The 14,715-nt window shown below is 45.4% G+C and overlaps 1 protein-coding gene across 2 annotated transcripts in view; it reads right to left on the bottom strand.

The window, feature by feature from the left end:
- Positions 1 to 649: 649 nt before the first annotated feature.
- Positions 650 to 14,715, bottom strand: part of LRRC25 (leucine rich repeat containing 25) — a 43,683-nt gene continuing 29,617 nt past the window's right edge. The window contains exons 2-3 of one of the 2 annotated variants that reach the window (XM_066604635.1): positions 6,060 to 6,903; positions 650 to 1,659 (exon numbers count right to left, since the gene is read on the bottom strand). In XM_066604635.1, the coding sequence (XP_066460732.1) occupies positions 1,497 to 1,659; positions 6,060 to 6,903 (1,007 nt within the window). In that variant the 3' untranslated portion in view covers positions 650 to 1,496. The remainder of the gene's footprint in view (positions 1,660 to 6,059; positions 6,904 to 14,715) is intronic. The other variant, XM_066604636.1, reaches the window with a different exon arrangement.

Genomic DNA, 14,715 nt, shown 5'->3' with positions numbered 1-14,715 from the left:
CATTGGAAATGGCGGACTTAGGACATTTCCCCCCATATTTGTATGTCCTTGATAATACCGTCATACATTTATATCCACAGGCCTGCAGCTCTAGTAAGGCCGCCTGCAGACGGCTGGGTCGGATCCGGCAGCGAGAATTCTCACCACGGGACCCGACCTGAGCGTCTGCAGAGAGCAGCGCGTACTCACCCGCGCCCTGCAGTTCCGGATCTTTCATGTGTTGGCTGCCGGGCAGCGCATGCGCAGACCGGAGCTGGCGGCCAAACCGCAGCCGTCTGCATAGGATTGCGTTTGTTAATGCAATCCTATGCAGGCTTCCAGCAGCGCAAATCCCGCGGGAAATCCTGCCGCGGAATTTCCGCCTGTCTGCAGGCGGCCTAAAGATTACAATAAAAAGAAACAAAGTGCCACATACAGTATTTACAAGCTACTTCTTATATACAGTCTGTACTACATACCTAGCTTAAAATATTATAAGGGTGGAGTAAATGGACTGCTTTGTGATGATCCCTACAAGATGATCCCTACAAGATGTCGACATGATAGTGGATGAGTAAACAGCAACCAAAAGAGACAATATTTCACTGCGAAATTCACAGCATTTTTTTCCCTGCAGGGGTCTATGGGGCTTGTAATGTTAAAATCGCGATTTCGTGGTAAATTGCGATTTTGCGCGATCGCGATTTTAACATTACAAGTCCCATAGACCCCTGCAGAAAAAAAAACACTGCGAATTTCGCAGTGAAAAAAAAGCTGTAGTGGGTAGTCACCCTATGGGTGCATACACACGGGCACTTTAAAAGTTGCGCCCAAAAAGCTCAGGTGCAGATCATGTTGTACCGCACATCCCGTCATGCGCTGAACACAACACACTGACATATGCTATCCTCATCGGAAAATCCATCAAGAATAGGACGTGCCGGCATTTTTTTTTACTTAGCCTATTCATCCACATAACCAAAAGCTCCCTTGCACGCACCCAGGCAAACGGACGGCTGCCGTTTCCATCCGATTTTTAGACTGATCTTTCAGTCTAAAAACTGAACATGAAAAAAGCCTGTGTGCCGCACCCCGGGATGGACTGGGATCAGAAGAGGGAAGCCCATCCTGCTATATCTTAGATCAAAAGACATGTCAGAAAATATTATTTTACTGAAAGAGTAGTAGGTGCTTGGAACAAACCCCGGGCAGTTGTGGATGGAATATAAAGTAAGGGCAGGCTAGAGGACCAGATGGACCACGCGGCCGTCTGCCATCACTCTTCTGTGTTCCTCTATGGCTCAGTACATGCAGACTGTGAGGTGTAAATAGTAGCTTCACAGTGATGACTGCTATCAGTATGATTTACATACAAGTTTATTGAATTGTGTGTGGCTATTAATCAGGAAGGATACTAAATTGGTTGGATAGGTCGCAAAGATCAAAACAATTAGACCAGTAATCATTGCCATATTATATGATCTATTCTACACGGTGCATTTAAGGGCAACATACATTTACTGATCGGGTAAAATATACACATTGTCTTCTTCTTTGCTTTTCGTAAAATCTTGTTGTGAGTAGTTATAATAAATTCCTTGGGTGTTGGAGTAAATCGGTTGGTCGCTCTCATTGACATCGCTTTCCAGATAGATGTCGTCTTCTGGTATATTGTTGCTGCTAGTGAAACAAAGGTAACAATGTTATAAACTGATGATGACGGGATACAAAGCATTTCTAGCAGGATGCTCTTATAAGTGGCGTTTTGTAATACATTAACCCTTTGCAATCCAGTTTTGGATTCAGGGTTTCCTAGGGGGCTTTCTCTTTCAGCCATTATACAATGATGTTTATACAATGATACCATCTGCTGGCTAAAGCCAGTACTGCGGTATGGGACATGCTGGAGAGGCTCTGGACAACAGAGCGGCCAGTAATATACAGTAAGGATACCCTGCCGGACGTCTTTTGACATCGGAGCTGTACAGCCTTCAATCAGAATGTCTTCAGACGTCAGACAGTGGATTGGAAAGGGTTAAAACATTTTTGAAAAAAGCAAGGATCAATACACAGAATGCACACTGTGCGCTTCCAGAACGCACACACAGAAGCATGACGTCATGTGTAATAGCACCCTAACAAAATGAAAACAGTCTGCTTAGTTATGTGGCTTTAGACCAGTCTCACACGAACGAATTTGAATTTTGAATTCTGAAACCACCCCTCCCCCCCCCCCCCACCACCACCACCACCCACGCGTATGATACGTAGTAATACATCGGCATTGAAATGCAATAAGTTTCTCAGGTTCGCTCACACTGGTGGGTAGGAATTACGGATTTGCGACGGAAGAAAAATCACAGCATGTTTTATTTTACCGCAGATTCCATGTGTATGAGCTCCATTGATGTCCGTGCAATTAATATTGCGTATGGGCCCGGATTCGTATGCAGGTTGCTAGGAGACCAGATAAATGGAATAAAGCAGGAATTTGTCGGCAGACAATGCAGGACAGTCAGGGGAGCGGCAACCCCATCCACACTACCTGCAACCTTTGCTTGTTCTTGCGGGCTCTTCTTTCACAAGAAGAGGTGATTTTTTTTTTTCTTTTTTCTAGTGGTTTATACTACTTTCAAGAAAAGTTGTATAAACCACTCAAGCCAAGAGAGCAGCATCCCGTACTGAAGGCTCCCAGAACAGCTCACCTTGACAGCACAAGGGAATGTCGCCTGGCCAGTCATCTGAGTGATAGAAGGGGGTTTCCAGGGGGTTGGGCTACTTTCTGATGTCATTCACTGCTTGCGATCTTTCTTCTGCGTGGACAATGCAATGTCCATATATGGACATCCGCGCAGAAGACTGTACGCATGCACAACTGTACGCAATTCACTTCTGCCATCATATGCAGGTCTTCCACTCACAGAATCCAACACATTTGTGTGGGCCCACCTAAGAGTCCTGACATCTTGATCTACAGTATTTGACATGAATCAGAATAACTTTTGTTATTCAGAACCTTTTACAATATCCACAATAATATCTAAAGAAGGTAATGCTCTGTTCATACTTGAGTTCCTTCTTTTCCATCAAGTTTCAGTTGCTCCTTGATAACATTGTGCATTACAGTCTCCACTGCCTAATGTCAATCAAATATCACTTAAGCCAATAACAATGGCCAGTAAAAACCACCCACTTGACAGTAGAGTGTGGTCAAGCTCTGAAGGTAATGGGAGCCATTGCAGCTGAATGGGTGGAATCAGTTAGAACATGGCTGTAAGGGTATACAAGACCATTCCCCTGGTCAGAAGACATGAAAGGTCCTCTTTAATAAGCTGTTTATTTAGAACAATTATACTATTATAGATTACAATAGTTTTTCCACTAGGTTCTCTATTGTTTAGCTTATACTAATTAATGGTCTAGAAGAGAAGTCTCCAACCCGCGGCCCAGGATGGATATGAATGTGGTCCACAGGGGTGGATTATCTGCTTACTGCCCTGATAAAATGCACAATGGGCCGACCACTCTGTGGGCTGGCCACTGCACTTCATCATACACAGGGACGGCCACTTTCAGTGACAACATAACTACATATGGCTGGTCCTGGGTATAAGAACCACATTGGCCAACCTGCCCAACTACTACTGTGTGTTACTTTGAAGTAAGGGAGTACTGGCACACAATGGGAGAGGCCTGAGGGTGGGCACTTACAGTTCAGCTCCTGCTGTTGCTGCTCTAAGTTGTAGAAGAGTCACTGTGGACAGGAGAGCCAATAGGGAGTCAAGTCTAAGCCAGCGAGCCCCCTCATTAGTCCAGCACTTAGTAGTCCCACCTTCAGGCTGTGATGATCATGTGACATGCTGTCAGCCTGGAGGCATCGGGACCTACTTAATGGAGCAGCTTTGAGCCGTCTAGTATCGTCATTAGCTCCGCCTCTTCCTGCTCCCTCTCTAATTCTCTCTCATGCTGCAGCTAGGCCGCTGCCCAGCGCCCAGCAGCATTACTGGGAGCGAGTCTGTATGAGTTAATGAGCGTGCAGCCCAATGCAGAGAGCAGTTAGTAGATGCGCCAGGTCTGCCATCCGAGCTGCATTAATCTAGAAGTCATCAGTTCAGTGCCGCCTCTATGCCTCAGGTACTTATTAATTGATTATTAGAACCCCAAGGGCTTATTCACACAAGCGTATATCAGTTGCCTTTTTCACGGCCGCCCTATATACGCTACAATCTGATTGGATTCCAATGCATCAGATCACATGGCCATATTCCCGCAGCGTAAAAGCACCCGGCTGGCAAATACAGTGCTGGCGCTTTTATGCCAGGCAGCACAGATAGTCCTGGAACTATCTTTGTGCCTAGAATATGTCAGCCACTGCATAGACTCCTATGGGAGCCAATGACATCAGCTGGAGAAGGAAGGTGGGAGTAAGTTTAGCAGCGTGAATGCTAAACTGCCTCCCCCTTCTGTCCTCTTTTCTCCTCCCCTCCAGCTGTTTGCAATGGGAGGGGCGGGATGGGGGTGGAGCTAAGCACGTAAAAACGCCTACGCTCGTGGGAAAGAGCTGTAAGGGTATGTTCACATGGTGGAATGTTCACACGTGCAAATCCTGCCTCTAAAAACTGCAGCAAAATCCGTGGCTTTCTGTTGCGGTTTTTGCCGTGCGGTCAGTCAAAACCTACACTGCCAGACTTTCTACTGCGGATCTGTTGCAGATATCCCGCAGTAAAGACTAAAACACACTGCCGTGGGCGCAACTAGGCTGGGCGGTACAGAGCGTACCTGCGCCTGAACAAGGGAAAATATCTTCGCTGGTAGTTCAAACTCTGCACCAGAGCGCAGGACTGTGAAAAAAGAGGTGAGAAGACAGGTGCCGCCAGATCTGCCCCGCACAATGTATGCACTACATGCGGGAATATAGGGCTGTGAAGACAAAACCACTGAACCCCTAGAGAGACCACGGGTTTAATTTTTTGCCCTTATACGGCCATTGTTATCAGGGTGTTTAACCCTTCAATCAGCCCCGTGTGGACTCGCGTTATGTAGCAGAAAATTTCACAAATGACAGTCAAAATATTGATCATCCGTGCAGTTTGCCTCTCAATCCGTTATGCTTCTGCGGCTGATTTCACGTCTGACATCTTCGTGCTCTCGGCACTTTCTTCACGGGGCCAGCGGCAGCCTCGAGTGAGTGCAGCGCCGCTGGTCAGGTGATGTGTCAGTTACCAGTTGTGCTCACTAGAGGCCACCGAGTGCCCAGGATATCGGCGGTAAAATCATAATCATAAGCCACACCCCCATCCACACGCTGACCACACCCCCTTTTTGGTAGGGGTGCCTCGTGGTAACATTTATTTACCAAGGCTTAAAAGGTTGGTGTAAGGCCGGCTTCACGCGGCATAGTTGTGTGTGCAATATGCTGAGGATAGAATCGGTAGATTTCAATGTTTTTTTTTTTTTTTCACATATCTGTATTTTGAGTGGATTTCACTTACGCCAAAAAAAATATAGAACATGCTTTATTTTTCTGTATATTTACGCACCAAAAGTCCCCATAGAAGTCAATGGGGAGCGCGCGAATACGAGCGCAATACGCAAGCAGATGTGTGAAACTGCATATTTCCGCTGGAAAAAGAACACATCTGGAGCTGATCAGTCATTTGAATCCGTGCGACTTTATATGCCGCATATAAATATACATGTCCTGGGGGGACAAAAAGTATAACATGCCAATGTATGGACAAAAAAGCATGGTTCATTCTGCAAATACACATCCATTTGTGTGAAGCCGCCTACGCAAATCTCCCCATCAATACTTATGAAAATGTATAGACTATAGACTACTTGTTTGAATCGTCAGTCAGTCCGATCTCTACTTTGAGTCAGTAGAGGAAATGTTTGTCTTATGGTTTTTATTACCATCATTTGGATCGGGGTGAAGGGGGTGCAGAACAAAGCTGTGAACTTTATCCCCAACAATCCCTTCATCTACTTCCCTTTCCATCTCTTGGCGGAATTTGATGTCTTTTTTTCTACCATGCCAACCACGTATCTAATATAAAAACAGAATAAACCCAACCTACCCATGACGGCCGAGCTCAGGCTCATCTTCTAAGTAGCCATGAGGTTTTGCTTCAGTAGTCCGCTGGTGACCCACAAAAACATTTTCATAATCTTGTCTCTGGCCCGGGCTTGCAGAAGTTGCGGTTCCTTCGCTATTTCTCGATGTGTAACGTGATTGTACATGAGCGGGTGACTTGTCTGCTGCACTCTTGTTTTCTAAAGTCGTCGAACTTCTTTTCCATTTCCAAATATACAGAGCCACCCCTCCAATGATCAAACCGATCACTAACATTGGTAAGACAATGTATAGGGCCAAGTATCCCTTCCCACAGCGTTGGTGGTAGGCCTCTAAAGTGATCCACTCTGAATCTGTTTGGCACATTGCAGAAAAGCTGCCATTAAAACGCGTCATTATGTTGCTCACCAGCTGGCACTGGCACTCCACAGTCAGGTTAACGAGACTCCCATGGAAAATACTTGGGGGAATTTCAGAAAGTGGATTACCTTCAGCTCGAAAAATTTGCAGATTAGTTGAATTTTCGAGAAACATTTTCGGTAGGCGTTTTAGATTGTTGCCTTCTAGGTGAATTTCTTGCAAGAGAGGGGCATAAGATAAAAAGTCTTCAGGAAGCTCCGTAAGTTTATTGGAAGAGATATCCAGTTTAGTGAGTTGGTCAGAACGACTTCCCTTACTCTCAATACGATCGATTCCTTGACCGCTTAACTGAATGTCCGAACAACTGCTGACTTGTGACCAAAAGAGTGTAGTATTAGTTTCTGTGTCGCACTGACCGCTTGTCTGGGTGTGTACAGCCGGTGTGTACAGAACAGTAATCAGCATCATCACTGTCCACATCATTTTCCCTGGAAGACAAAAACATTGTTTTTCACTATTAACTGAAAACTAACATGTGAAAGCAAGGTCGAAGGTAGAGGTTGGGCATAGCTGATGGATGGGAGTCCGCCACTCAGAAACCATGACGATCATCTATTTGCCAGGCCTCTGCCACCATGTATGGAGCAGGAAGTACATAGCTTTGTAAATTGTGCAGTGGCCTAGCACGGTATTGCAGGCACAGTCCCTGTTGAAATGAATTGGAGTTGTGCCTACAATATCATGGCGGGCCACTACACGGTGCACAAAGCTTTCTGTTCTGTATACAGTGACAGCAGCCCGGCGAACAGCCGATCATCTGGTATCCTGGGCAGCAGGCCCCCATTGGTCAGCTATTCTGGAGAGCTGGAAAATCCCTTCCCAAAGTTACCTACCCCATTTTTTGCAATGAAATATATGCGTAAAGGACTGTGTATCTGTTGCAAAAAGTTATGCATTTCCATTGTACTAAAGTGAAGTGAATGAACACCTTTCTATTACAACTTTATCAATAATGACATATATTCGAAGGGGTTTCCCTATAATTGAATATCTATAATTAAATATTGAAAGCACTCTTGTATTTAGATATCACTGCTCTATACTTGTTATGGTGCCCCCTGCTGTTCTTGATTCCCCACCAGAACGTCCAGTGCAGGTAGAAACACATGTCCAGTAGCTTAGTCCAACCACCAGGATCCACATAGGTGGTGGAGTGATTGCAGCTATTGTGAAGGCCACCCAATAAGAATGGATACACATTAGGTGGACGCTCTGAAAGATTACACATCTTATAAAGATGTTCATAGCAGAAAGAAACAGATATGTTTCTGTATAATTAAAACCTGCGGATCCGACTGGTAGCACTGGGCGCTGGCCGCACGTCTCACTGTCTAGTTACAAACCGTTTCCTTTACTTAGGATGATAACAGTTTGGACGCGCCGTAATACTACTGTTTTTGGTGGACAATGGCGCTTGGATCTTGACTTCCTCCTGTAAGAAACATAACTTTTTCTGTAAGAACCAGAAGAGTCACCCATCATATCGGATTGTACTTCGCTTTGTAATGGTCTTTAATGACTGAGATGTCTTGTGTGCGGAATACGCAGTGAATAAAAAACATTGATTTCAGAGGGTTCGGTCACATGAGCGGATTTTTTTGCATGAGGTACAATCGCGTGAAGAAATACACAGCATGACCTTATTGGGGCGCTGCAATAATAAGCCATTGAGATGAATGGACAGCACAAATACACAGTGAGTACGCAGGAAACCTGCTTATTTGCACACTATTTCAATAGCATGTGTACGTTCTTTTTTGCATGCGCAAATATGCAGCGTATTTTTGCACTTAAAAACACACTAGAGCGGGCGTAAAACACGGGCGTAAGCAATTTTTGGTCATCCAAATATATATCACATTTGCATGACTGAAAGCGCTTATGTCCATGGGAATGAACCCATATAGTGACCCTCCCCCCCCCCCCATCCCATAGTGATCTCAGTAGTAATAGTAACCCTATCATGGCCCCAGTAGTAACAGTGTCCCAAGTAGTAATATGACCCCCATAGTGGCCTCAGTAGTTAGTGCCCCCTTTAGTGGCCCCAGTAGTAACAATGTCCCCTATAGTGGCCCCAGTAGTAACAGTGTCCCTTATATTGTCCCCAGTAGTAATAGTGACCACACTATAGCAGTCCCAGTGATGCTGCCCAGCTACAGGCCAATAACAATCCTTCCATTGGATGAGGAATAGGTAATCTAGCAAATGTTGCACAGGTTTTATTGCAGAAGGTATATCTGGATACAGAATTTTATCTTTCTGTTTACTGGAGAAGCCTTTGGTATTTGTCATGCAGAAGTAACAGTCAGTATGGTGGTCTCTCTGTTCTCGCCATATCAGAGGAATGGCAAACGGCGTTCAGCCCTTGTGTGAGATGAGCGTTACATGACACACAGATGATGTGCGGTGCTACATCTTATTTGGGTCACCAAGCTTTACTCCAAAACACTTGTGATAGGCCCACTTTACCAAAGATGTTATGTTCCCCTACTGTGTCTTTGTTGTGAACTCTCCGCAGACATAGCAGAAATTGTCTGGGTTGTTCAGACATCCGCACCGCTCTGCCATATTGTTATTAAATCTCTAACCGATGACCTGTAAAAACACAGTGCATTAATTACAATTTACTGGTGGATGATCTGCAGCATCTCCACCACATGGAAACATACCCTACATGTTACATAAACCTACCCTTATAGTGTTCGGTCAGTGTGCGGTGTGTAACAGTGAGGGCGAAATAGTTTATGACAAACCTACTGGATTCATTGTATGGCATATGTCCAAGAAATAAAAAGTACAACCGCAATTAGATTACATTATTTCCCAAAACTGGAAAACCTTACGTGGCAGAAAAAAATGGACATCCTATTTAGATTCAGTGCACTAAAGTTACTATGAGCCGCCTATCTGCTTATCTGTAACAAAGATTGTTTTGCACAGTTTTATTATAATTATTACTGCTTGCTAAGCCCGTTACAACTGTTCATTACAGAACTGCGAATCAAGTGTGTGAAACATCCTTATTTGGTCACCGTATGGCAGCTGTTTTGGATCTCTACTTTGTTAGCTAACTTCTTTAGAAGCAGCCCGGCTGTGCATTGAGTGGAGTTTTGAGCATTCTGCAGCCGGTTGTCAGCAGGGAGTTCGGTATCCTGAAGCTGTGTACTAAGTGTGGTAGGGTGAGTGTTCTGCATCGGTGGGGAGTGTAGGATCCTGGAACTGATTATCAGAATTAGTCCGGCTAGTCATTTACCCACCTACTGCCCAACCCAGCAGCCCATCCTCCTCTCCTCACTGTTCTTACCTGAGAGCATCCAGACTTCTGCTGCTGAAATGTGACTGTTGCAGAAGAGCACAATCCAATATGCTCCAAACCACAGAAGTCTATAAACAACCACAGAAGTCTGGGGACTCTTTATTGGAGCGATAAAGCAAAATTGAAAATTTGGGGGCCTCTGGGTCAGCGGTATGTCTGAACCCAGTGAGGCATGGCGGCAGCTCGGGATGCTCTGGGCTGTTTTGCTTCCTCCTGGAGTTGGAAGTCTGCAGTGTGTAAAAAAAAATTCTGTTATTTTATAGCGCCAACTTATTCCGCAGAGCTTTCAAGTAATTTATTTATTATCTCCGACCAAGCTGGATACTCATTTTAACGACTACAGAAGGATAGAAGGCTGAGTCAACTTTAAGCCGGCTACCTGCACCATGCGGAGATTGAGCCATGTTGGAATCGCAACCTTCAGGTTGTGAGCAAAAGCTTAGGACTGCATTTCTGCTGCCTCAGCACTCTGCGCCACACAAAGCTATGTAAAGGGCAAGATGGCTGTTTTGGTATGCAGTCAACGTTGACTGGTTAACTGCTACAATCACAGCTTCCTTTGATCATGGCAGTTACTGGCAGCTGTAAAAAAAAAAGCGACAGCCACTGGGTATGGAGCAGACCTGGCTCCCAAGCCCGCTAAATACGCTGTTCGGGACCGCCCTACGTAAATTTACTATTGGGCAGTTCTGTAGGCCTTAAATTTTTCTTGCTGTTCTTAATTTTTCTTTTGTAAACAGCTGAAAATGTGTACATTTGGCAAATAAACCGAATTTGCAATGGGGGTTGTATAATGTTCACATTGAGCAGCTTGCGTTTCAAGACATAATCTGCAAACGGCTTCATCTTTGGCTACATTTCTGAGGTTCCCGTTCTCATTTTCATTGCCCATCACATCATGCTCCACCATAGCAAACGTTCACTGGTCTTATAACCGAGTAACAGAGACAGTCTTCTTCATTTTGGGAGTTGGCCCTTTGTATCTTGCAGCTTGCAGCAGCACTCACTTTTCCTGCAGTTTTCTCTTCAGCCCTCTTGGCTCTTTAACTGCAATCACGACACTCTCTTTGTGGCTGCAGCTTTTAGCATATCATCCTCCACCCCATGTGACAACTTGGGGATTAGTCACCAAGTAGGATCGCCATCTTCTTCAGCTAAGATTGATTGCGCCACTCTCACAAAGTCAACCGGACTTCTTCAAATCTCTGGTGTCTACCAGCTTTAATGGACACAGCAAAGGATCACAGTATTTCCAAGCTGCACATACACCGGAACACAAAACAAAACCTGGTCAGCTGACCACTGACTAGTCATGATGCGTCCCTCACTACATCGGCTAGTGCCATTGCATTAGCCTTCTCATTTCAACACAGTTCATTTACCCCTCGGGGTGTGAAGTCCTAAGACCTTCTTCACTCTCCTTCTGGGTTTACAACCCACAGTGTCCTTGTCACTGTACCCAACCAGGGTCTCTAGGGGGCGTCCTTCCCTGTCAGACTCATCACTGACACAGTTTGGTCTGCACTAGAGATGAGCGAGCACCCAAATGCTCCATAGCATTGCTCCATAGCATTGCTATGGAAAGTGCAGCCCCCCTGTCCATGAGTGGAGAATAATAGCGATTGTCCGCTCGCGGACGGCAAATCGCAGCATGTCAGTCTGCTGGCTCCTGCTCCCGGATGGCGGCTCCCGCAGTGGTGATCCACCCCAGGACTTTGCAACACTCGTGGACAGGCAGTCTTAGGCATCATGTCCACGAGGAAAATCAGGCCTGCTACGGATTCTCTATGGAGAATCGGTAGCGGGTCCCTCCTGCCACGCGGACATGAGCACTGAAAATAAGAATAACTTACCCGCAGCGGACCGTGCAGGTCTTCTCTTCTTCGTGGACGGATCTTCTTTCTTTGGCCCGGCGGATGTGCTCGCAACGCCGGCTGCGTGCATGCGCCGGGCACATCCGCCGGGCCGAAGAAAGAAGATCCTGCCACGAAAGAAGGAAGATCTGCATCGCCCGGAGCAGGTGAGTTTAATTCAGGCGCGGGTCTCCTGCGGATTCGGACGGCTTCCATAGGCTTCAATAGAAGCCTGCGGGAGCCGTCCCCGCGGGAGACCCGCACCTAAATGGAGCATGTCCATTTTTTTTCATGCTCCAGGATTTTTTTAATTCACTTTTATTGACCATCCGCGGGTATTTATCTACCCGCGGGTGGTCAATGCATCCGTATGGGGTACGGATCCGCGTGTGGGTGATCCGCTGCGGATTTAAATTCTTCTTTTCCCCATGGCCATGAGGCCTTAGGCTTGCAGCCCTGGCAGCTGACTCAGCAGCAGTGTGGCTGAAGGTTTTAACTCCTCCAACCACACCCATACAGCTGTCACAGATAATTATTCTCAGTCTGCCTGTGTCCCCTAAAGGCCATCTGGTATACTGCATTACCACAACACTAAGCCCATTGTTAGAGGTTCCCATTTAGTAGGGCATTGAACCTCCTTTGGGTTTTTGCACTACAGAACTACAGGAATTTTTCATGGCATAGGTTCCTTTAATATCTCTCTGTCCGCGACATTGTTGTGACATAATGGAAACGGACTGGCGTCACAATGTCAAAGACACATGATGACACTTTTTGGCACAGGCATCCTGTCAGGTTCCTTGGAAGTCATATGTTGAACATTCCTTAAATGTTTTATGTTTCGGCTGGTCAGCCAATCAACAGTAATGGAAGTTTCTATATTCCAGCCCCTGCTCTTGTAGAGCGCCCATTATTCTTCAGATGTTGGTGAAGTTTGGTCTGGTTCAATCACGTTGTCTCTAGGAACCGGGCTCTGGACGTGGGGCTGTTCTTATCCGAACAATTGCCTTGCTGTAGGCTGGGGTTTTCCCTATATGAAGCGAGTAGGGATAGATTTCACCCCCCTTTGTTGTGTTTGCTGGTGGTTATAGTGTTCTACATGTTATCTAATGGTGTACATTTGATGCATGTGACCACTGCCTTACATCTGATCTGAACGTGGCGCTCAGCACAGACATAACAATTCCTCTAGGTGCTGGACTCATTCTGCAGGAATCTCGGCCCCTACGGACTGCAAGCTTCTTGCAATTGCTGCAAGTAAGATATAGGAAGTGACATCATCTGCACAGATGACAGGAAGGGGTCATCGGTTCAGGCTGCTTGCGCCAAATCCTGGCCCTTTTATCAGGATGATGGATCCAGATTTCTGTTCCATCTGCCCAGGTGATGCTTTTCTGCTGCTCAGCTATCCAACTTTTGCTTTTTTTGCCCGCTAGAGTCTCACTTATCTGTTTGTCTTCAACAGAAACAATGAGTTGTGCATTCTGGCGCTTCAGTTGGAGTTGCGCTCGGCTGCAGTTTCCCTGACTGTGCACCTCCCCCTCAGTAGAATGCTTCTTGACATCCTTCTCTCAGTCCTTTCTTTGACCAGTTGTTCATGTTACCTCTTTGCCTAAACTCTTCTCTGCAGACTCTCAGTTCCGCGGCATGAGAAAAGCCCACAAGATGGACCGTGTTTGAAATAGGCCTGAGTAGCACCAATGAGCAGACCACATCCATGCCAAAGCCCCCTGCCGCCCTGTTTCCGAATCATTGTGTTCTTATAGAAGTTCCGCAGCTACAGAACAACCTACTTCCTCTTATCCAGAGTGACTATAAGCGGACCCTGAAGCGGGAAGTTGTCTGGGTATTTCTAAGCAGAGACATACAGGTGGTTACTTGTTCTAGTATATTCCGGATACAGTAAGTGTATTGTTCCAGCTGATGATAAATTATTAGATTTTCATGATTTAAACCAATTGTAAAAGACATGAAAATTCTTTTCTTTTCTCCTTACTTAAACCCTGCTGCATCCTGTAAAGGGGTCAAGTTTATTAATGTCAAAGACATGGTATTTGTAGAAAAAGCATGTGCTCCACCATATTGGGGCCCTTGTCCTTGTTACATGAACATGTTGTCCGGTGCTTGTGCATGCGCTGATCGCCCTCCGTCTGTTGCTGGTCCTAGTAGTGTGCATTGATATGACTGTTATTCTCCTCCTCCCCCCGTCCTGCTTCCATTCACTGACAGGGCAGCTTCATGCAGGCTCTGTAGCAGAAATGCCCCTATAGTTATATATATACACTAGCTGATATACCCGACTTCGCCCGAGTTAATTTGGTACTGGTGTTTATCTGGTGTTCACACGGAAAATCTTATGAAGTCGTGGTTACTTTAGAGATACTGAGGAAAAACATATGTTCACCATTTTGCATAGTTCTCTGCGTTACCCAGGAAACACCACGTGGAGGCAACCATGCGACGTTTCCTTTATATAAAATGACATCAGGAAGTGAGAGAATTAGATTCCGTACATAAAATTTGGACACTAATTCTTTTGCGCTTAGAATTGAATAATCGAGTTGGGACCTATTAACTTTTCATATTTATGACACAATCAATGCTCGTGCCAAATATCCTGTTTCTATGACACCGGAAAGTGAAAAAATTACATTCCGCACGTAAAATTTTGACGCTAATTCTTTTGCGCATAGAATTGAATAATGGAGTTGGGACCCATTCACTTTTCCTATTTATGACATAATCAATGCTTGTGCCAAATTTCCTGTTTCTATGACACCGGAAAGTGAAGAAATCACATTCCGCACGTAAAATTTCGACGCCAATTCTTTTGCGCTACAATTGAATAATCGAGTTGGGACCCATTAGCTTTTCCTATTTATGACATAATCAATGCTCGTGCCAAATTTCACGTTTCTATGACAACGGAAAGTGAGAAAATTACATTCCGCACGTAAAATTTGGACTCTAATTCTTTTGCGCATAGAATTGAATAATCGAGTTGGGACCCATTCACTTTTCCTATTTATGACATAATCAATGCTCCTGCCAAATTTCACGTTTCTATGACA

The sequence above is a fragment of the Eleutherodactylus coqui genome, chromosome 5 (genome assembly GCF_035609145.1).
Source record: "Eleutherodactylus coqui strain aEleCoq1 chromosome 5, aEleCoq1.hap1, whole genome shotgun sequence".
Classification (NCBI taxonomy): domain Eukaryota; kingdom Metazoa; phylum Chordata; class Amphibia; order Anura; family Eleutherodactylidae; genus Eleutherodactylus; species Eleutherodactylus coqui.
Note: the sequence above shows the minus strand (reverse complement) of the source record. Positions and strands in the feature narration are given on the sequence as shown.